Source organism: Zalophus californianus, chromosome 15 (genome assembly GCF_009762305.2).
Source record: "Zalophus californianus isolate mZalCal1 chromosome 15, mZalCal1.pri.v2, whole genome shotgun sequence".
NCBI classification, from domain to species: domain Eukaryota; kingdom Metazoa; phylum Chordata; class Mammalia; order Carnivora; family Otariidae; genus Zalophus; species Zalophus californianus.
The window spans coordinates 63,945,183-63,969,447 of record NC_045609.1 but is presented as its reverse complement, the minus strand read 5'-3'; the positions used below and the strand labels follow the sequence as shown (position 1 = coordinate 63,969,447).

The 24,265-nt window shown below is 41.4% G+C and overlaps 1 protein-coding gene across 2 annotated transcripts in view; it reads right to left on the bottom strand.

The window, feature by feature from the left end:
* SORCS3 (sortilin related VPS10 domain containing receptor 3) overlaps positions 1-24,265 on the bottom strand; it is a 633,396-nt gene that overhangs the window by 56,664 nt on the left and 552,467 nt on the right. For both annotated transcript variants that reach the window (XM_027597074.2, XM_035724341.1), the window contains exon 14: positions 23,398-23,505. In XM_027597074.2, coding sequence (XP_027452875.1) covers positions 23,398-23,505 — 108 coding nt within the window. The remainder of the gene's footprint in view (positions 1-23,397; positions 23,506-24,265) is intronic.

Here is a 24,265-nt window from a genome sequence, read left to right as displayed (position 1 = left end):
ATCCCCCCACCCTCTGCCCTCTAGAACCCTCAGTTTGTTTTTCAGAGTCCATCGTCTCTCATGGTTCGTCTCCCCCTCCGACTTACTCCCCTTCATTCCATCATTCTATTTTTTAAAGTTTTCATCTAATTATAACATTCAGAGAGAACATGATCTCAATCATATCAGCTCTTTGGAATTAGTCCAGAATTTCCATGTGGCCCAGTGTATAGTCAATTAAAAAAATTAAATGTTTGCCTAAAAATTATCTATTCTCTATTTGTTGAGTTGAGTGGCATATCAGGTTTTTAAAAAAGCTTACTAATAGTATTATTTATCCAAATCATACCAACTTTTTGACTGCTTGATCTATTGGTTTCCATGTGAAATTTATTAAAATATTCCCCTATGATATTGCAAATATTCTATTTCTCCTTGAGTTTTTGTATGTTTTTGCATTATGTAATCATAACACTACACAGGTTTTGAGATTAACACTACACAGGTTTTGAGATTATTCTATCTTCTTGAGGGATTATTCTTTTTAGTTTTAACTCAAATGCTAACTTTTCTGTTATGTTCCCCGTGATATTCCCTCTTCCTGCATTCCTTTCCTTAGGAAGAAATAATAAATATCTCTTTCCTCTGAATTCTGGTAGCATTGTTTCTATATTTTGCATAATACCCTTACTACTTCCAATAGGGATCAAAATTCATATACTATATACATAAGTGTCTTAACCTCCTTGCTAGATTTTAAACTCTTAAAAGTTTGCAACTTACATATGCTGTGCCTTCCACATCATAAATGCTTATCATATATTTATTGTCTGAGAGCCAGTAGAATGAAGTAGTCAAACACAAAGGTATTGGCATCATACAGGGCAAGATGTGAGTGCCAATCCCATATCTATAGAAAGTTCTTTACACATATTAATTAGACTTCAGTTTCCTCATGTGCAAAATATGGATAATAACAGTACCTGACAGAGTTCTGAGGTTTAAATGTTTTTCATAGTTATAGTGTTTTGTACAAATTAAGAAGTAAATAATTTTAAACTATTAATATTTTTATATAAAGTACCCAGTTATGATAATTTACTTTATATCCTTTGTCAGATGCCTGAGAACTTTGTGGGCAGATAGTACGCCATATGTGTTTATATCCCCATGATCTCTACAAGACTGCAAACAGTAGGTACCCTAGGAAAGGCAATGAAATAACAACAATAATAATTATAAATGCTAATAATAGTGATAATTTATCATACACTTATAATTTATTAACCACTTTGTATGGATTATCCCATTTCATTTATTATTCCCATTTAACAGAAAGGGAAACTAAGGCTCAAAGAAGTTAAGTAACTCATCCAAAAAGAATTATAGAGCAAGTAGGTGTTGGAGCCAGTCCAACTTAGGCAGTTGCTACTAATATTATAACACAGTTTTAGCACTATAATTTTAGCAAGGCCCATACACCTTTTTAAGTGTTTCATGATTCATTAGAAATCATTTGACTGCACAGTTTGGCACTGAGGTATGGGCACTGAGGTCCTCTTAGTACCAGCTCATTTATAGGCTGCCTGCACAAAAGGCAGGAACCCTGTGGAATATATAAAACTGAAAGCACAGTTGGAGGAAGGAAGAAAAGAGAAATCTGCAGAGAAGATGTGTCCAGAGAGCTTCAATTATGACCCAATTTGTCTCAAGGTCTAAGCATCTACTATATGGGCAATTATGTATTTGAATCTGAACCATGACCACCTTTATTGGTTCCTTCTCTAGCTGCGAGTCCATGGGGCATGGAAAAGGACAAACAGAATTATAAAGTCTTAGTCATCCAAGGGTCCTTGGGATGAACCATTGACCCAACCCCTTCACACGTTGGCTGGAGAAACAAAGTAGTAGTCTGCTCAAGAACACAAAGAACTGGACCCAAGTCTCCAGAAACCTAACTCTTCCTCCCACACTGATTGCTTTTCACAGGAAACCATTGCAGCATGCAGGCTGAGTCATGCTGTGCCATGTATAACAGTAGTGCTATAAGTCATTACTTGGTGGAACTCAGAGTAGACTAGAGATAGTATCTGGGGCTATGGCAAAAAAGGGAAGTCTTCGGCCAAGATTCACCTTCCACATTTTGCTGGCTCTTCCTTCAGGCTTCTACGTCTAAAGGATGCTCTGGATTTTCCAAACTCTAGCATGCGAATCTAGAACTACAGATGTGTGCTCCAGCTTCTTTTAGGAAAGAGGATTTTCTTTGATTTGTTAAGATGTAGAATTTTCCTCTATACACTTTATCGAATCATATGAATCGTCAGAATGACAGAGACAATGATGTCCCTGGTTTCTGCGGAAGTGAGCCTGCTTCTCTCCAAAAACAGCTTAGCTGTTCTCACTAAGATAGGTGAAGGTCAGAGATGCTAGGGTGATGGAGTCTAAGTTGAGCTTCACAGGAGACTGGCAAGCTGGAGGGTAGGCATAAACCTTCAATTTATAAATGAGGGAGAACCCCTGTGGGTCCCAGGGAAGAAGAATTCTCCCACCGGTCCAGGTACTACCTCCACATTGACATGTAGATAAATGTGCCCCAAATCAAATCTTCTGCAATGACCTCGTCTGGCTACCTGTAATTTCCCCTATTGACACACTGGATTTATTTCTCATTCTCTAAGTAAACAGTTAAACCTGCTGTGGATTCCGGTGAGTCACACACCATCTTCTCTGCCACCTCCGTCCAGGACTCAGAATTAGCCATTGCTAGGAAACCGCAAATCCCAACTCAATCCTTTTACCCAGCCTTGACTCCTTTCACTGGCTGGATGTCATTAATTTGAGAGCAAATTATTAGAAACCCGGAAAACAGTTCTGAAATGCCTGCAGATTTATGATGAAGTCATTTCACAAAAGGTCACAGGCAACCCTGTTATATTTAAATCTTTCATTAATTTTTAAAATACACAATAACTTACAAATGCATCATAAATTAACCAGATGACCTTGAAGAAATTATTTAGAGCACTGCTTCATCAGAAGCCACTATCTGGCAATTTCCTGAATTTTTATTTTATGAGTGGGATTTGTCTATTTTCCATTCTGGTCTTTGATTGGATTCCAGTAGCCTGTTTATTTGAAATGATTTTGTATTAATTCACTCAGAGCATTAGTTAGCACTGGGAAGTGATGGTAGATAGTTAGGCCTCTCCCTTCCTTTAGGTCATAGCCTCAAAGGTAGAGTAAGTGTGACCCACACAATCACCCAAATATACTTAAATGCAGCTCCTCTTTTTCATTACCCAGGAGATACTTTTTTTCTCATGTGTACATTTTGATAAATGATTTCCCTTTTCTCATTATAAAAAATTAGAAAACTATAAAAATGTATAGATGAGAAAATAAAAGCCCCACTGGAGGTAACCACTCTTACTATTCTGTGAGGTTCCCTTCTATTCATTCACAGTGTTGTTCTTTCTCAGACTAGAATGTAAGCAATAATCAGAAACCACAGCCGGGGTTGGAATTGTTGGAAGCTAGGGGTTCCCTGAGGTTTATGGCAATCTCTCTCTCTCTCTCTTTCCCCCATCCCTTCCCCCCAACCATGTGTACCCACCACTACCACCACACCAATAAAGGCTCATAATTGGATTATAGAACAGATTCCATGAACTCTAGCCCTGAAATAAACCTCACACAAAACTGATTTTTTTTTCCATGGGGTGTGCAAGAGGGTTTAAAACACAAACTTCCCATCGGCAGAGCCCTTGACTATCTTGTGCATGCCTTAGCCCAGCTCCTAGAACTCTTAGAACAGTGTCTATTTTGTAGTGGGCATGCAAGGCTTCCTGTTGAATAAAGAAGTAATAAATATTCTTGTAATAGGGGCTTGATACATGTGGACCCCTGAGTCCTTTTCTAAATATCTAGTTCTCTGTGGAAGGCCAAGGCTCCCCATGCCTCCTCTTGTCTCCTTCTCCATGAGCCTTCCTCTCTGCTTCCATGGAAGCAGCTGCTGAGGACTAAATTCAAACCAAAGCAGAAAGCCGTATTCTGGGAAGGCCAGCCATCAGCAGCCCAGAGTTGTCAGTCTCCAGAAATTCAGGCCGCATCCTTGGCTACTGGTGTGTGTCCGTGCCACCTGATTGTTTTCTCATTAGGGTGTAGATGGCTTAGCACTAAAGGAGGTCAGCAGCTGCAGTGGGATTGCACTGAGTGAAAGGGAGACAGGAACCAGACCTTAATAGAAATAGGTAGGGGACCAGCAGCAAGGGATCCTGGGAGCAGAGCCCATCCCCACAGCATGACGCTCCAATCCTTGAGATGGTGGACAGAGGCAGGGATTAGAAGGTTTGAAAATAAGACCTGGAAGAGGCAGAGAGTAGAGGGGAGAGTAAGAAAGAAACTAAAAGGCAGTGGAACCAACAAGGCAAAGGAAAGAAAGCTGGGTTTTTGCAATGAATTTTAAGAATCATTCTATGTCTAAACAACTTTAATTCCTTTCTCAAAACTTAATAGGTTCGGGGGGCGGAGCAAGATGGCGGAGGAGTAGGAGACCTAGATTTTGTCTGGTCTCAGGAATACAGCTGAATAGGGATCAAACCATTCTGAACACCTACGAACTCAACAGGAGATCGAACAGGAGAGTAGCAACAACTCTCTGAACAGAGAAGCGACCACTTACTGGAAGGTAGGACGTGCGGAGAAGTGAATCCGAGGCGATATTCGGGAGGATAGACGGCGGGGGAGGGGCCTCCGTCGGCCGCTTCTGGCAAGTGCTAGAGCCGCGGAGCACAAAATCGGACCTTTTAAAAGTTGGCTCGGCGGAGGGACGTCGCTGCAGTGGCTAAGCGGGGGGTGGAATCCTCCCGGGACAGTGTGGTCTCAGGACCCTTGGGGTCACAGAGAGACCAGGGGTGCCTGAGTGCGGCAGAGCTCCCAGGTATCAGAGCAGGGAAGCCGGCTGCAGAGACGGAGCAGAGTCGCGGGCTCTCAGCTCGGGGTTGCCACAAACTGTGATCTGCGGCCCAGTCGGGGCACGGCTCCCCCAGCAGGGACCCAACAAGCAGCAGATCCGGGGAGACTCCCCTTCCTTCCCGGGGAGGAGCGGTGCGGGAACACACTGCAGGGATCTGCTGGGTTTGGAGACTCCGAGCGGGGTCGGGTGCCAGAGATAGAAACGCTCGGTCACAGGCCGGGTGAGCACGGAGTGCGGCCAGAGACCGGGGACACGGGAGTGACTGCTTTTCTCTGGGTGCGCACTGAGGAGTGGGGCCCCGAGTTCTCGGCTCCTCCGGGCAGAGACTGGGAGGCCGCCATTTTCGCCCTGGGCCTCCAAAGCTGTACCGAGAGCTTGCAGGGAACAAAAGCTCCTGAGAGCAAACTGGAGCAGCTTCCTTAGCCCGGACCGACAAGGGCGGGGCAATTCCGCCTCCGGCAAAGGCATTTGGAAACCACAGCAACAGGCCCCTCCCCCAGAAGATCAGCACAAACAGCCAGCAAGACAAGACCAAGTTGATCGATCAAGGAGAATAGGAGAACTCCAGCGCTAGGGGAATACTGCACATAGATTCATGCCTTTTTATTTTTTATTTTTTTTTTTTTTACCATGATTCATTATTTCATCAAAGTTAATTTTTGTTGACTTTTTTTATTTTTCTTTTTCCCTTTTTCAACCAACATCTTATAAATCCCTTTTTTTAAAAAAAAAAAACATTTTTTATTTTTTTTTCATTTTTAGAGTCATATTTTATCCCTTCATAGTAGTTATCCTTGTTTTTGGCATATATATATAAGTTGTTCTCTCTTTAAAATTTTGAGGTACAGTTTCTTCTAACAGATCAAAATATACCCTAAACCACTAGTGTATGGCTTTGTTCTAGTCTCCTGCCTGATCACATTCTCTCCCTTTTTCCTTTTTTTTTTTTCCTTAAATCTTCTTTCTTTTTTCAAACAACTTATCTTACCAAGTCCTTTTATAAAATCTTTTATAATTTTCATCTTTACAGTCATCTTCCATCCCTTCATTGTATCAACCCTTATTTTGTACATATATGTCTTTCTTCCTTTAAAATTTTAGGAGGCACTTTTTCTAACAGACCAAAATACGCCCAAAATCTAGTGTGTGGCACTGATCTATGCACTAGCCTGATCATATTTGATCATATTCTGCCTTTTTTGAATTGTTTTGTTTTTGTTTTTATCTTTTTTTTTCTTTTTTTTTTCTTTTTCTCTTTCTTTTTTCTTTCTTTCCCTTTCTTTTCCCCTGGTTTCAGGTCTTTTCTGATTTGCATACAGTATATTTGCTGGGGACGTTGTAAACCTGTTAGCCTTTTGTTCTCTCATTCATCTATTCTCCTCTGGACAAAATGACAAGACGAAAGAAATCACCTCAGCAAAAAGAACAAGAGGTAGTACCGTCAGCCAGGGACCTACTCAATACGGACATTAGTACGATGTCGGACCTAGAGTTCAGAATCATGACTTTAAAGATACTAGCTGGGCTTGAAAAAAGCGTGGAAGTTATTAGAGAAACCCTTTCTGGAGAAATAAAAGAACTAAAATCTAACCAAATCGAAATCAAAAAGGCTATTGATGAGGTGCAATCAAAAATGGGGGCACTAAATGCTAGGATAAATGAGGCAGAAGAGAGAATCAGTGATATAGAAGACCAAATGATGGAAAATAAAGAGGCTGAGAAAAAGAGAGAGAAACAACTACAGGATCACGAGGGCAGAATTCGAGAGATAAGTGATACGATAAGACGAAACAACATTAGAATAATTGGGATCCCAGAAGAAGAAGAGAGAGAGAGAGGGGCAGAAGGTATATTGGAGCAAATTATAGCAGAGAACTTCCCTAATGTGAGGAAGGAAACAGGCATTAAAATCCAGGAGGCACAGAGAACCCCTCTCAAAATCAATAAAAATAGGTCAACACCCCGACATCTAATAGTAAAACTTACGAGTCTCAGAGACAAAGAGAAAATCCTGAAAGCAGCTCGGGAGAAGAGATATGTAACCTACAATGGTAGAAACATTAGATTGGCAACAGACCTATCCACAGAGACCTGGCAGGCCAGAAAGGACTGGCAAGATATCTTCAGAGCACTAAACGAGAAAAATATGCAGCCAAGAATACTATATCCAGCTAGGCTATCATTGAAAATAGAAGGAGAGATAAAAAGCTTCCAGAACAAACAAAAACTAAAGGAATTTGCAAACACGAAACCAGCCCTCCAAGAAATATTGAGAGGGGTCCTCTAAGCAAAGAGAGAACCTAAAAGCAGCAAAGAGCAGAAACGAACACAGACAACAGACAGTTAACAGTCACCTTACAGGTAATACAATGGCACTAAATTCATACCTTTCAATAGTTACCCTGAATGTAAATGGGCTAAATGCCCCAATCAAAAGACACAGGCTATCAGATTGGATTAAAAAACAAGACCCATCAATATGCTGTCTACAAGAGACTCATTTTACACCCAAAGACACCCCCAGATTGAAAGTGAGGGGGTGGAAGACCATTTACCATGCTAATGGACACCAAAAGAAAGCTGGGGTGGCAATCCTTATATCAGACAAACTAGATTTTAAAACAAAGACTGTAATAAGAGATGAGGAAGGACACTATATCCTACTTAAAGGGTCTATCCAACAAGAAGATCTAACAATTGTAAATATCTATGCCCCGAACATGGGAGCGGCCAATTATATAAGGCAATTAATAACAAAAGCAAAGAAACACATTGACAACAATACAATAATAGTGGGGGACTTTAACACCCCCCTGACTGAAATGGACAGATCATCTAAGCAAAAGATCAACAAGGAAATAAAGACTTTAAATGACACACTGGACCAAATGGACTTCACAGACATATTCAGAACATTCCATCCCAAAGCAAAGGAATACACATTCTTCTCTAGTGCCCATGGAACATTCTCCAGAATTGATCACATCCTAGGTCACAAATCAGGTCTCAATCGGTACCAAAAGATTGGGATCATTCCCTGCATATTTTCAGACCACAATGCTTTGAAACTAGAACTCAACCACAAGAGGAAAGTCGGAAAGAACTCAAATACATGGAGGCTAAAGAGCATCCTACTAAAGAATGAATGGGTCAACCAAGAAATTAAAGAAGAATTAAAAAAATTCATGGAAACCAATGAAAATGAAAACACAACTGTTCAAAATCTTTGGGATACAGCAAAAGCAGTCCTGAGAGGAAAGTATATAGCAATACAAGCCTTTCTCAAGAAACAAGAAAGGTCTCAAATACACAACCTAACCCTACACCTAAAGGAGCTGGAGAAAGAACAGCAAAGAAAGCCTAAACCCAGCAGGAGAAGAGAAATCATAAAGATCAGAGCAGAAATCAATGAACTAGAAAGCAAAAGAACAGTAGAACAGATCAACGAAACTAGGAGCTGGTTCTTTGAAAGAATTAACAAGATTGATAAACCCCTGGCCAGACTGATCAAAAAGAAAAGAGAAATGACCCAAATCAACAAAATCATGAATGAAAGAGGAGAGATCACAAGCAACACCAAAGAAATACAAACAATTATAAGAACATATTATGAGCAACTCTATGCCAGCAAATTAGATAACCTGGAAGAAATGGATGCATTTCTAGAGATGTATCAACTACCAAAATTGAACCAGGAAGAAATAGAAAACCTGAACAGACCTATAACCACTAAGGAAATTGAAACAGTCATCAAAAATCTCCCAAGAAACAAAAGCCCAGGGCCAGATGGCTTCCCAGGGGAATTCTATCAGACATTTAAAGAAGAATTAATACCTATTCTTCTGAAACTGTTCCAAAAAATAGAAATGGAAGGGAAACTTCCAAACTCATTTTATGAGGCCAGCATTACCTTGATCCCAAAACCAGACAAAGACCCCATCAAAAAAGAGAATTACAGACCAATATCCTTGATGAACATGGATGCAAAAATTCTCACCAAAATACTAGCCAATAGGATCCAACAGTACATTAAAAGGATTATTCACCACGACCAAGTGGGATTTATTCCTGGGCTGCAAGGCTGGTTCAACATCCGCAAATCAATCAACGTGATACAATACATTAACAAAAGAAAGAACAAGAATCATATGATCCTCTCAATAGATGCAGAAAAAGCATTTGACAAAGTACAACATCCTTTCTTGATCAAAACTCTTCAGAGTATAGGGATAGAGGGTACATACCTCAATATCATAAAAGCCATCTATGAAAAACCTACAGCGAATATCATTCTCAATGGGGAAAGGCTGAGAGCTTTTCCCCTAAGGTCAGGAACGCGGCAGGGATGTCCACTCTCACCACTGCTATTCAACATAGTATTAGAAGTCCTAGCCACAGCAATCAGACAACAAAAAGAAATCAAAGGCATCCAAATCGGCAAAGAGGAAGTCAAACTCTCACTCTTTGCAGATGATATGATACTGTATGTGGAAAACCCAAAAGACTCCACCCCAAAACTGCTAGAACTCATACAGGAATTCAGTAAAGTAGCAGGATATAAAATCAATGCACAGAAATCAGTGGCATTCCTATACACCAACAACAAGACAGAAGAGAGACAAATCAAGGAGTCGATCCCATTTACAATTGCACCCAAAACCATTAGATACCTAGGAATAAATATAACCAAAGAGGCAAAGGATCTGTACACAGAAAACTATAAAATACTCAGGAAAGAAATTGAAGAAGACACAAAGAAATGGAAAAACGTTCCATGCTCATGGATTGGGAGAATCAACATTGTGAAGATGTCAATGCTACCTAGAGCAATCTACACATTCAATGCAATCCCCATCAAAATACCATCCACTTTTTTCAAAGAAATGGAACAAATAATCCTAAAATTTGTATGGAACCAGAAGAGACCCAGAATAGCCAGAGGAATACTGAAAAAGAAAAGCAAAGCTGGCGGCATCACAATTCCGGACTTCCAGCTCTATTACAAAGCTGTCATCATCAAGACAGTATGGTACTGGCACAAAAACAGACACATAGATCAATGGAACAGAATCGAGAGCCCAGAAATGGACCCTCAACTCTATGGTCAACTTATTTTTGACAAAGCAGGAAAGAATGTCCAATGGCAAAAAGACAGTCTCTTCAACAAATGGTGTTGGGAAAATTGGACAGCCACATGCAGAAGAATGAAACTGGACCATTTCCTTACACCACACACAAAAATAGACTCCAAATGGTTGAAAGACCTAAACGTGAGACAGGAGTCCATCCAAATCCTAAAGGAGAACACAGGTAGCAACCTTTTCGACCTTAGCCGCAGCAACTTCTTCCTAGAAACATCGCCAAAGGCACGGGAAGCCAGGGCAAAAATGAACTATTGGGATTTCATCAAGATAAAAAGCTTCTGCACAGCAAAAGAAACAGTCCACAAAACCAAAAGACAACCGACAGAATGGGAGAAAATATTTGCAAATGACATATCAGATAAAGGGCTAGTATCCAAAATTTATAAAGAACTTATCAAACTCAACACCCAAAGAACAAATAATCCAATCAAGAAATGGGCAGAAGACATGAACAGACATTTCTCCAAAGAAGACATCCAAATGGCCAACAGGCACATGAAAAAGTGCTCAACATCGCTTGGCATCAGGGAAATCCAAATCAAAACCTCAATGAGATACCACCTCACACCCGTCAGAATGGCTAAAATTAACAAGTCAGGGAACGACAGATGTTGGCGGGGATGTGGAGAAAGGGGAACCCTCCTACACTGTTGGTGGGAATGCAAGCTGGTGCAACCCCTCTGGAAAACAGTATGGAGGTTCCTCAAACAGTTGAAATTAGAGCTACCGTTCGATCCAGCAATTGCACTACTGGGTATTTACCACAAAGATACAAATGTAGGGACCCGAAGGGGTACGTGTACCCCAATGTTTATAGCAGCAATGTCCACCATAGCCAAACTGTGGAAAGAGCCAAGATGCCCATCGACAGATGAATGGATAAAGAAGATGTGGTATATATACACAATGGAATATTATGCAGCCATCAAAAGGAATGAGATCTTGCCATTTGCAACGACGTGGATGGAACTGGAGGGTGTTATGCTGAGTGAAATAAGTCAATCAGAGAAAGACATGTATCACATGACCTCACTGATATGAGGAATTCTTAATCTCAGGAAAGAAACTGAGTGTTACTGGAGTGGTTGGGGGTGGGAGGGATGGGGTGGCTGGGTGATAGACATTGGGGAGGGTATGTGCTACGGTGAGCGCTGTGAATTGTGCAAGACTGTTGAATCACAGATCTGTACTTCTGAAACAAATAACGCAACATATTTTAAGAAAAAAGGAAAAGAAGATAACAGGAGAGGAAGAAAAGGGGAGTATGTCAGAGGGGGAAACGAACCATGAGAGACGATGGACTCTGAAAAACAAACTGAGGGTTCTAGAGGGGAGGGGGGTGGGGGTATGGGTTAGCCTGGTGATGGGTATTGAGGAGGGCACGTTCTGCATGGAGCACTGGGTGTTATGAACAAACAATGAATCATGGAACACTGCACCAAAAACTAATGATGTAATATATGGTGATTAACATAACAATAAAAAATTAAAAAAAAAAAAAACTTAATAGGTTCATTCAATGGGTTAGAAAGTTTGAAGTCCATAATAGTGGTTTAGAAACTCTGGTCTGCGAACCTGTGAATAATGAGTCAGGAGTTGGGGGAAGAAGAGGAATCTAAGTGATGGACACAAGAGGGAGAAGGTGGACGTTCAAGACAGGAGGAAATGGACGGAAATCAAAGCTGGAAGAAAGGAAAGGAGTGCCACCTGGTTTTCCCATGGCATTGTATTTCTCAGTCTCTTACTTCGTGTCAAGTCCTGAAGCAAGAGATAAAAGGAATCCTAGAAAGCATAAAATTCAGCCCTTGCCCTTAAATGTTTGCAGTGCAGTCCAATGGTATTATTCACTCACCATGTATCTGCTGTGCACCAATCGTGCACAAGCCTCCATGTTCAGGGCTCTGAAAGATGACCAATAAGACAGTTGCAAACCCTATGAATCTCACAGACTGAAAAAGACTTCACACTCCCACTGCAGAAATGACCAATACGTGAAACACTCAGAAAACAGTGCAAAAATAAAGACAATGGCAATTTGCCATGACCCAGCCATCCCACTTGTAGGTACAGGGTTACAAGAATTCTATGTAGGCACCTGGAGGCATATGCAAAGATAGAATAGTACTGCTGAAAATAGTCCAAAACTAGAAACAACCTAAATGTCCATTGATAAGAGAATGGAGAAATAAACTGTGCGTATTCCTATCATGACAGAACGCCATATAGCATTAAAAGTGTCTGGACCAGATGGATATGCCCCAAGATAGATAATGTTGAGAGACAGACCCATGTAGGAGAATGATAGCACTTAGATAAATTATACACTTTAAAAACACATAAATCCATATTACATATATTTCTGTCGATAATTAAACACGTACTAAATGTATCAACACATGCACTAGAAGGCTATACATCAAATTCACGGCAGACCCTGATCTGTGTAGGGAGTAAGGGAAAAGGGTCTGAAACGGGGCAATAATGAGAAGAGCAATTCTCCTGGGATTCCCTGTATATTCATTTAAAAAAATCTGAAGCCAAAGTCATAGTGTGTTAAAAGTTACTAATTCCAGGTGGTTGGTACACTGGTGCTTATGAGATTATTCTTTGTACTTCATTACTGCATGTTTGAAACCCTCAAAGAGAACTGCAAGAAACAATATAGGTATGAAACTGTGGCTGTAGGATCTATAGTGGAAATCACAAATTGAAAATTTTACAGAACCCAGAAGGGCAGCTTAAATGGACCATGAGGGAGCTGAAGCAGGGGAGCAGACTCTTGTACATCAGGTGAGAGGTGGGGCCCAGAAGAACATGCCCAGTCCGAAGCAGGCAGCTGCCTTGCAGCTCCAGAAAATTGTTAGACTACAGGCATTTGGGTTCAGTGCTGCCAGATGTTTCCAACTTTGCAAATTTGGGCTCCATTTAAAAAAATGCAGACCAAACTAAATACACCTGTGAGCCAAACCCTGCAGCTTAAGAAATTCAGTGAAAGGGAATGAGTAAGAGCTGAAGGAATTGAGGAGGGCTTCCCAAAAGAGGTGCCCTGCCTGTGTGGTTAGGATAAGAAAGGAGGAAACTTCTAAGGCATTCCAAATGATCTGCCTGTTCAATCTTTCATAAAGGAGTGCGACTGGGCATGTAGGTTGTGAGTGGGCGAAGTTCGTAGAAACTGGGTCAAAAATTCAAATTATATTTGTAACAAGTCACAATACATTAAGCTCCATGTGCCCTCTCATTCAGAGTCCACAAATTACAACCTGTGGGACAAATCTGGCCTGTTCTCCATTCTGGCAGGCCTACAAGCTAACAATGGTTTTACATCTTAAATGGTTGGGGAAAGTAAAGTAAATGAAGAATGGTACTTTGTGACGTGTAAAAATTGCATGCAATTCAAATTTCAGTGTCCACTGGTAAAGTTTTATGGGAACACACTGATGACCATTGATTTGCATATTGTGAGTGCCTATGGCTCCTTTCACCCTAGATCAGGAGTCAAGTAGGTGCACTCGAAGACCCTGTGGCCAGCAAAATCAAAAATCTCTAGGGAAGATCTTTGTCGACCCCTTTCTAAGGGGCCAAACTTCTCCCCTGCAAGTGACCCATTTCTTGCTTATTAGATGGCGGAGGCCACAAACATCTCTAATGTCCCCCTGTGGAGATTATTTCACTTAATTCCCACATCCATGCCAGCAAAGCCAAGCTCAGAGGGAGAGCAGGTGAGGCTTCTAAGGTCACAGGGATGGTAATGGTACCCTGAGGGCTCTCCCCGGAGTGTGGAGCTCCAACACCCAAGCTCTTGGCCACTGCTCCATCCAACACAGCAGTTTGTTGGTCAAAATAAGTCTTTTCCTTCCAAGCTGTTGCCAGCCCAATGACATCCAAAAGCCCCTATGTGGGCACACATGCTGCTTTTGTGTTCCTTGGCACCAACAGGAGTGTGCTTTTGGGATGATGGAAGTCGGCTGACAATGTGAAGGATGTGAACCCAGCAGCCAGCCTGAGAGGCAATGACTTCAGAATTCCACTGGATTTACCGATTACTCGAATGACTTACTTTGGGCAAAGTAAAATCGGGCTCTTCCAGCAAACAACAGAGAATTGAAAAACAGATCAATGGAAGCAGCGCTGGTTCACTTCCAATGACTTTATCGGATGCAGTTACTGGAGGCTAAACAATGCATTTATGCTCAGGGTTGGGTCTCTGTGTGGCGCTGAGGCTAGATTTGAGGGCACATTCCCTGCTAATATCTGGTCACAGTCTCTTAAGTGGAAAGAAGGTCTCTATTTTTTTTAACCTCTGCATCTTCAGGGTTTGCATAATTTTCTAGGCAAAATGTTATCTCCCCCCCTTTACTATGGCTATTAGTTCTGCTGGTGGAACAATGGATCAGAGATTTATGCCAATTAGAATTGGACTTATCCAGGGAGTCAGCAAGGCAATTGGCCCTAGACAATTTGCTGTAAGCATCTCTAGCCTTCCTACCGCTCACTCTCGCCTCTGCAGGCCAGGCACCGTCTACTGCTCCATGTTTGCTCATAATACTCCCTCTCTCCTTCTTCTCTGCAGAGCCACAAAGCCTTTTCTAGCTATTGTATTTTCTGCATTTATTGTATTTTCTGCAATCGCTTCTTTGATATCCAATGGCAACTACAATTTGCCCCATACCTTCCAACTTCATTGTTCTCCAGGTCTAGCACATGTTCATCATATCTTTTCAAACAGGTTGCGTTTGAATAGATCTGCTCTGACTTGGTGTCTGGAGCACGGTGGCCACCCCTCAAGACTTAGTGAATAACTAGCATCCCACGACTCTTGCCCCACATACCATGCTCCTTTATTGAACAAACCTTGGCGAACTCTACTACCTTTCCTCCAATTGCAGCTCTGAGCCTGATGTTTGAAATTCACATCCCTTGCTCTCAGTCTGCCTCTTCCTGAACGTGTGAGCAGAGCACTGAATTTCTCTTGAGCCTCCATGTCCACAATTGCCCAGTCATAATGATCTGATGAACTTGGCAGGGTTGTTGTGAGAAATCTATGAAATCAAATTTGGGAAACTGCTCAGATACCTGGCACAAAAGTGGGTGTTGGACAGACACAGGTTAGTAAGAAGATACTTCTGACCCCTGGCAAGAAGTGTCCACTTTCTTCCAGGGAGGCAGGACTTCCCTCTTGGTTTCATTGTTTTTTTCCCCTGAGAGGCTGCCAGGTTCTCCCTAGTTCCTGTAGAAGATCAGCTAAATCACAGCCAATTGGTTCAAATATTTCATATCAAGAAAGAACTTCAGGGGCGCCTGGGTGGCTCAGTCACTAGGCGTCTGCCTTCGGCTCGGGTCATGGTCCCAGGGCCCTGGGATCGAGCCCCGCATCGGGCTCCCTGCTCCGCGGGAGGCCTGCTTCTCCCTCTCCCACTCCCCCTGCTTGTGTTCCCTCTCTCGCTGTGTCTGTCAAATAAATAAAATCTTAAAAAAAAAAAAAAAAGAAAACTTCAAATGTAGCTTTGAGGATGCAGGAAAGCAGTGTTTTTCCATCTGATTCCACATCTGAGACACGCAAGAAAAGAGCTTTCCATAAAGGCTAATTTGGGGGCAAATAATAGACCAAAGAGGCCCGAGTGCTCTAGCAGCACATGCATCTCAGCAGCTAGAGAGCTACTGCCTGAGATGGCAATAGGCCCTCTGGCTTGTCAATCATCCGGCCCTTTTCTCAGCCTTAAGTAATAAGAATGGTCACATTTCACAATGAATTAGGCTAGACTAGATGGTTCCTGTCAAGGTTACCAAGGAAATGTTGAAATAATAACATTTGAAAAGACAGTGGAAAAAAGAGCAATGAAAGTAAGCAAATCTCATGCCTGCAAGCCGGGGACTGTCTCTCTCACACAAATTCCCCTGTTGAGCTAGTGTTAGAAGGTACCCTGCTGCCCAAGCACTGGCCTCCAGAAGTGGAAGCTGGGGGACTCTTGTGAAAAGTGGAGGAAATCAGGATCACTCCCAGGAGGGTCCCCATTCTCTAGCTGCCCCGTTGTGCCCATGCATCATTCCACCCCTTGCCTCATCATCCTCCATAGACACCTCTGCACACAGAAGGCTCTGACTCCTACCCAACCCCTACGTCCCCATAACTTGCAACTACTGGATTCTGATCATAGCACCTCAGAGTCCAGGGAAGTCACTATAATCACAACCGTGGGAAGATTATTGGGGACCAGGCACCGGGGTGGCTCAGTCGGTTGAGCGTCTGCCTTCGGCTCAGGTCATGATCCCATTGGGCTCCCTGCTCTGCAGGGAGTCTGCTTCTCCCTTTGCCCCTCCTCCCACTGGTTCTCTCTCTCTCTCAAATAAATAAATAAATAAATAAATAAATAAATAAATAAATAAATAAAATCTTTAAAAAAAAGATTATCGGGGGACCATAAAATACACTTAACTCATTCACATATACATTTAATCATTCAATACATATATGCCATAAAATCCTTAGTGCAAGCACAAAACTGATAAACATATGGCACCCAAAGGACAAAATATACAAAGATCCTCCCTCATAAAACTTAGAAGTCATGTATGTGTTTACACACATACACACATATGTCTGTCTTTCTTAAAGGCAGATGAAGATGAGGAGGAAGTTACAAAAAATGCCATATTTATTAATATTTATTGTTGAAAGCAGTGCAAAGGGAAACTACCTAGGGCTAAGACAGCATATGGCAAGGGGGTCCCCAGTGTGACCTGATGGGCTAAAGAAGGTGTGCTAGAATAGCTGATCTGTGAGCTGTGACCTGAAAGATACCTAGAAGTTTGGTTGTTCAAGTGTGGAGTGCAACCACCTTCTAGGCAGATATGCAGACAAAATTCTCGGGGCAGGAAGGCACCATTGGGTCAGAGAAAGGTGGTCAGAATGTGGGGGCCAAAAATGAGGTCCCAGTCATGTGGTCAGTGTAGATATTTGTAGGCCATTCAATGAGTTTGGATTTTATCCTAAAGGCAATGGACAGCCTTCTAGAGGTTTTGAGAAGAGGAGTGGAATTACCATATTTTCAATTTCAAGAACATCACTTTGGATAAGGTAAATTCCTAAACATAACCTAAGAACCCTCACGGTATCAATCTCTTGACACCCAGCCATGCACTCTTCCATGGCTCTTTGTTTTGTTTGTGTTCTTTGTCTTCAAATCAGTCATTCTTTCAACAAATAATTACTGACTTCCTACAATGTGGCAGTTCCCCTTTCAGGAGGAGTACTGAGGTCACAGTACTCAACAAAATGATTAAAAATTTGTGCTTTCTTTGAGTTTACATTCTATTACCTATTAATTGGCTTTTCACTGGTAAACTGCTATTGAAATTTCAAGACCAACTCAATTGAACTTTTTTGTGTGTGTGAAGTCTTCACTTCCTTTTACTTATATCCCGGCAATACAACTAGGGTTTGTTGATGATTGGTGTTATCTCCCTCACCCAACACACTGGCCTGAATGTTCCTTATAGGTAAAAAGAATTGTATTTACCTCTTTAATTCCCTCTAAGAGAGTCTGAAACATATTAGAAGCTTATTACATAATTTTCAATAATGAACTGTATATTATTCAGAGCTCTCCAGAGAAACAGAACCAATAAGATATGTACATAGAGTTGACCCTTGAATAATGCAGGGGTTAGGGGCATCAAGCTTCTGCATGGTTAAAAATCTATATATTAGGGCGCCTGGGTGGCTCAGGTGGTTAAGTGTCTGCTTTCAGCTCGGGTCATGATCCCAGGGTCCTGGGATAAGAGTCCCGCATCAGGCTCCCTGCTCAGCCAGGAGCCTGCTTCTCCTTCTGCTCCTCCTCCCTCCTTGTGATCTCTCTCTCTCTCTTTCTCTCTCATGCTCTCTCTCTCTCAAATAAATAAAATTTAAAAAAATCTGTATATTACTTTTGACTCCCCCAAAACTTAGTAGTCTACAGTTGACTGGAAGTCTTACCGATAACATAAAGTCAATTAACAAATATTTTGTATATATGTATTATATACCATGTTCTTACAATAAAGTCAGCTAGAGAAAAAAAAGATCATAAGAAAGAGAAAATACATTTCTAGTGCTGTACTGTATTTATTGGAAAAAAAAATCCACGTATAAGTGGACCTGAGCAGTTCAAACCTGTGTTGTTCAAATGTCAACTGTATGTGTGGGTGTGTGTGCGTGCACATACATGTGTATACATAAATATATATAGATAGAGAAAGAAAAAAAGAATTTACCATAAGCAATTGGCTTACACAATTATGGAGGCTGACAAGTCCCAAGATCTGTAGGATGAGTCAGCAAGCCGGAAACCCAGGAGAGCTGATAAGAGTGGTTGTAGGCTTGAAACCCAAGAAGAGTGGATTTTTTAGTTGGAGTTAAATGCCAGGAAAAGCCATGCCCCTGTTCAAAGGCAGCCAGGCAGGGGGAGTTCTCTCTTGCTCATGGGAAGGTCAGCCTTTCTGTTCTATTCATACTTCTAACTGATGGGATAAGCCCCACCTACATTAGGGAGGGCAATCTGCTTTATGAGGTCTACCAATTTAAATGTTAGTCTTTTCTTTTTTTTAAGATTTTATTTATTCATTTGACAGAGAGAGACATAGTGAGAGAGGGAGCAAAAGCAGGGGGAGTGTGAGAGGGAGAAGCAGGCTTCCCTCAGAGCAGGGAGCCCGACGTGGGGCTCAATCCCAGGACCCTGGGATCATGACCTGAGCCGAAGGCAGATGCTTAAGACTGAGCTACCCAGGCACCCCGATTTAAATGTTAGTCTTATCCAAAAACACACTGGGGAGGGTAAGTACTACGGTGAGCGCTGTGAATTGTGTAAGACTGATGAATCACAGACCTGTACCCCTGAAACAAACAATACATTATATGTTAATAAAAAAATTAATAAATAAATAAAAACACCCTCACAGAAACATGCAGAATAATGTTTAATCAAATATCTAGGTACCCTGTGGCCCTGACAAGCTGACATATAAAATTACCTATCCTAAACTGATAAATATTTAAATCCACCAAATGAAGGTAACAAGAGAAGCCAATAAAACCTTAGTGAGAATGAGCTAGCCTTTCTTCCTCTCTGACCACAGCTGAGCTAGAGTCAGGGTTAACTGTGAGGAGAAAAACACAGCAAATAGCCTACATCATGAGTGAGTTTTGGTTAAATGGCAAGAGTAAGCACGCTTATCCCCAAATGGGCCCCTTGCCCTCACAGTGCTTAGGGGATATATCAAGTTTTTTGAACTCCTACTTCAATCCATGTCATTGTCATTCCATGAGGGAAAAGATCTGGTTGGCCTTTTGGGTCACCTGATTTTAAAGTTGTTTTCAAATCTAAGGCAGAGACAGAAATTGCCTCTTGGCAATCTTTCCAGGGCTCACGCTTGTGGTTGTCTAAACAGCCCTGACCACATCTGGATAGTTTTCGTATTAGAGAAACTCTGAATTTAATAAAAAGTTAAAAACAGGCAGCCTGAATTGCTTATACTTGGTTGGACAACTGCTTCCAAACTCATCTTAATTTCATGAAAGAACAAATACCTATCTGTCCCAAATCCCATGTAACACAACTGTGCTCTACCCTTGTTCCTTTTCTACTTACTAGCATTTAAAGTTATCTTGTAAAGAAGGTAGAAGGGGGCAGAAGCTTTGCCGCTCTTGCGGAGTGTTAGTGGGGAGGAAAGGAAAACAGGAGTGCTATCTTGTCTTTTCAGTAAATGGTTTGGCCCTGAGGTCAAGCTCCCTCATATCCATGTGACCAGCTAAACTCCATCTGAAGCTGAGAAAAAAGTTATTACCATTTAAGATTAGATGAACACAGAATTTAAACTGTAGCCTTAGACTTGCTAGGGAATGCCCGGTCATGTAAAGGTTGGTGTACATGGGATATTGTTCAATGTAATGCCCAAGAGAAGCATGCAATGAGTTTAAAGAGGCCCCATACAAGAAAATGCAGGATAAATCACATTATGGGATGAGGAGAAAGCTAAAAAGAAGAGGGACCGGTATGTGTCCTTCATATAAAAGCAAGGAGCACCCGACTTTAGAACCATATATATCTTCACTGCCCAAGATTCGAGGACCATGTCAGGTTTGACTGTGATGAGCAGCCACATCTGGTTTAATAAATTCAGGCAAATTATACAATCTTCTTGAACGTGTGTACCTTTGCCTCCTTACGGAATTTAGAATTCACTACTTTAACTCCTTGATGGCCATATCAGAGGAAGTCCTAGAAAAGTGGAAGGTTTTCTTTTTATAGCTAGTGACTAAGTGAGGGATAGGACATAATTTGCAAAAGCTAGCTCACGTCAGAGATCCTCATGAGCAAAGATGGTGGTATTCCCAGTATATCATATGTTTCCCAGAATTTGTAAGAAAACATCTTAATCTCCTGGCAGAGTATTCTGGGTAAAATGACAGAGTCATTTGTATGTCACATTTATTTAATGCACAAGCATGCTAACTTTATGAAGACAGGAATTTCTGATTTGCCCATCTAGAACAGTCTCTACCACATAGGTACCAACAATTTTTTAAACTTTTATTATTATTTTTTTTTTACAGTATAACCTTACAAAGGTCTTGCCAGGACCCTAAGTCCTTGGGATTTCTCTCTCAGTGTATCTCTGTTACCTATCCCTCCCTGTATATACATACATGGATACGTGTGTATGCAACCGTCTACACATACACTCGCATATACATATTTGTGATACATGTATATCTATATATTTACCAAATCATTTGCATTTTAGAAATAATATTTATATTATACTTACTTTAAACATCTAGCACTTAGGTTACACACACATTATTGCTGTGTATCCACCAAATGCTGAAGCTTTAGACTCAAAGCATTAATGATAATATGCTGTATCTTAAATACTGTTTATGCTTTGCACAGCTACACTTGCATACAATATTGTTAACTCTTAATAAAGCAAGTTTTCAGCTTAACAATAAGAGTCTCTTTGTTTAGGAACTTTAATTAGAAATTTGGTTGGTGAGACAATTCTGTGGAGGGTGTACTTTAGGAAAATGGGAAGAAATTACTGGACAAAACTCAAATTACAGCCTTACATCCTGAGCAACAAATTCTACGGGAAATCCTTGCTCACATTTTACAACAGAACTGCCCAGAGAAGTCTTGCCATAATACAGGTTCACATTTACAGACATCAGTTACTAATGCAATACACCCCTTGGGAGGATCAGAGCAGCTCTTCCTAGGGCTTGATATCGTATCTTTCCATTTTCAACCAGAGAGCTCTGGGGCCCAACCCTGCACGTAAAACAAAGCAAATGCTCAAAAATGAGTGTTCAGTCTTTAAAAGACAAGTTCACCACCCTTGGAGGTTTGGTTTTTATTTATTTATTTATCTATCTATCTATTTATTTATTTATTTGAGAGAGAGAGAGAGAGAGAGAAAGAGCATGAGAGGGGAGGGTCAGAGGGAGAAGCAAATTCCCTGCCAAGCAGACAGCTCAATGCGGGACTCGATCCTGGAACTCCAGGATCATGACCAGAGCCGAAGGCAGTCGCCCAACCAACTGAGCCACCCAGGCGCCCCCACCCTTAGATTTAAGAGAAAATATTACCCTGACAATTTAGAAAATTCAGAGAGAATTAAAGAAGAGAATTTAAAATCACTCTTTGTTACACTTGCCCTAAATGTTTTAAAGGCATTCTTGTGGAACCACTCAGGTTTTCTATTATAAAACCTTTTTTTTTTTTTTAATAATGAGGACACTGGGAATCCTAGACTTTTTCTCTAGACAAGTCCTGTAGACATGAGACCCTTGCTGTGCTTCTGCTAATTTGCTAAAAAGGTGAAGATTTTTAGGATTTCAACATTTTAAAAAGAGGCAGAAGGAGTGATTCTATCTTAGAAATGAAGAAAAGAATTACCAGACAGGTAAGCCACGGCTACTGGATTGTACAGAATCCTAACTCAGGTGCCCTAAATCTGAGATGAGCTTTTTGTCTATTTGTTTTGTTTGTCTTCCCCAATTTGTGTACCAGTTTTCACCACAGCTGAGTATTTGCTGTCACTCGGAAAGCCCAGAGGTCTGGCCAGTCAACACTTTGGGTGTGAGAATGGATGTAGAGAGGTGGGCCATGGCAAAGTAGTCAAGTTGGGGGCCAGATTATGACATTTGGACAAAACTGCACAGCTGTAGTTGTAACAGATTATTTTAACTGATACTCTCGGGAAAAAGTAAAGCACAGAACTAGCCATTTGCCCTGTATTTGCCTCTTCCTCAGAGCCCATGAGTCTCATCCCGGAAAAGACTGATTCAAACTATAAAGACATTCATGAACGCAAAGTTTCAAAGAACAGCAGTGTTCCCTATGGGAAGAAGACCACACTCTTCCCCCAAACCAGCAGAGAAGCATTCTGTGAGCCCCATCTGTGCCAACCCCACAACATGGCAGATTCCCTTAATATTGTGGAGCAACTCCCTTCATTCCATTCAGCGAAGATGAAGGTGTACAATGTTCTAGTCACTTCAAAGTGCGGGAGGCGAGGGTGGTATTGGCTGGTGGAGGGTTACCATGACTATCCTCCCATATCCCCCTACATATCCATGTGCACACAAAAACACATAGGTGATCAGTTTTTCAGAAATTAGAATTAGATAGACTTTTAAAAACTAGTACCAACTTATTAAAATTTTCTTTAATATTCAGAAAGTACTTTGGGGATTTTTACAATTTTAAGATCATCTATTCTCGGTGTAAAGGAACATAGAAAAATGTTCACAGAAAACTAATCTGAAGTAGAATGACAACTCTGTGTGTGTCGTTTGTGTGTATGTATGCGTGTGTGTGTGTGTGTGTGTGTGTGTGTGTGTGTGTGTGTGTGTGTGTGTGTGTGGCACAGACTCCAGGAGTTTCCCTTAAAATATTCTCTTATTTCAGTATGTTGGCAGTTTTATTTCCTGTGACTGTCCCTGTCCCTTGCCCCCTTCTGGACTGTTTTGGAAAGAAAGAAGACATGTCTTAAGACTGAAGCTTTCTGTTTGCTTGGATTTTGAATAAATGGAAATTTGTTAGAATATCTTAAATACTGTTAGAAGCAACTGGTCACTTAAGAGCCTAGCTTCTCAGATGCTGTCAGTGGCCTTCTGAATCGGTGGATATAAGAACACATATATCCACTTTACAGATGAGGAAACTAGGAACCAGATTGGAATGCTCTGGGGTTCCCTGCCTCAGTGGAGACAGAACCAGGTCTCGGGCTCTTATTGGCCACAGCAAAATAAGTACTCACGTCATGATTTGGGTCTCCACTCCTGCCTCCACCAGAGCCCCGTCAACAAAGAGAGGAACCGAAGTGAAGCCATACTTGTCCCAGGAATGGCCCTCGTCAAAACTCACCCTGGGTTAGAAACAAGTACAGGAAAGAGACAGCTGAAAACCAAACCACACTCCTTTGCAACCATTTTTCAGGTTATTAAATTCTCCTCTGTATCTCACTTTCTGGCAGTTCGAATTATCAATAGACATTCATCTTCAACATCTCCCCATATTATTACGAGATTTGATCAAAACTGCATTTCCTGGCCCAGGCAGAGACAGCACCAGAACTGCAGAAATATTTCAACATATTAGAATCAAAAAACAACAAAAAAAACAACCCAAGAAGTAAGGCTTAGTGGATGGAGTGTCACGTTTCAAGTACTCCGAATGGAACCCGAGGCTCAATTTACAGCACAATCAATCCGGTCTGTGGAGTCTCTGACACAGATAAATTGAGTAGTGCGGGGTGTACCCTATGGGAGGGGAGGTGTGTGTCTTTCAGATCAAACTTTAAAAGAAGCCATTTCCTATTTGTTCAGAATGAATGTTAGGATCGTTTTCCCTCCCCAGTGCCACTTTCAGGAGCTTTTAGAGATGAGTGCTGAGTGTCTAAGATGAACTGGGCAATACTGTGCCATCTTTCGTCCAATAGTAAGAAAAGGTCCGGCCCTTTGTGGTTATAGCACCTGAAACTCTTTAAAGGGAAGGTTACTAGTGGAGGAGACTGGGGCAATTTTGAGTGCTTGCTTCTTTCCCTTTCTTGATATTATCAAGTACCTGACCCTCCTTCTTCCCCAAGGCAGCTTTATTTGCTTCATTCCCTGTGATCCTTCTTGGCT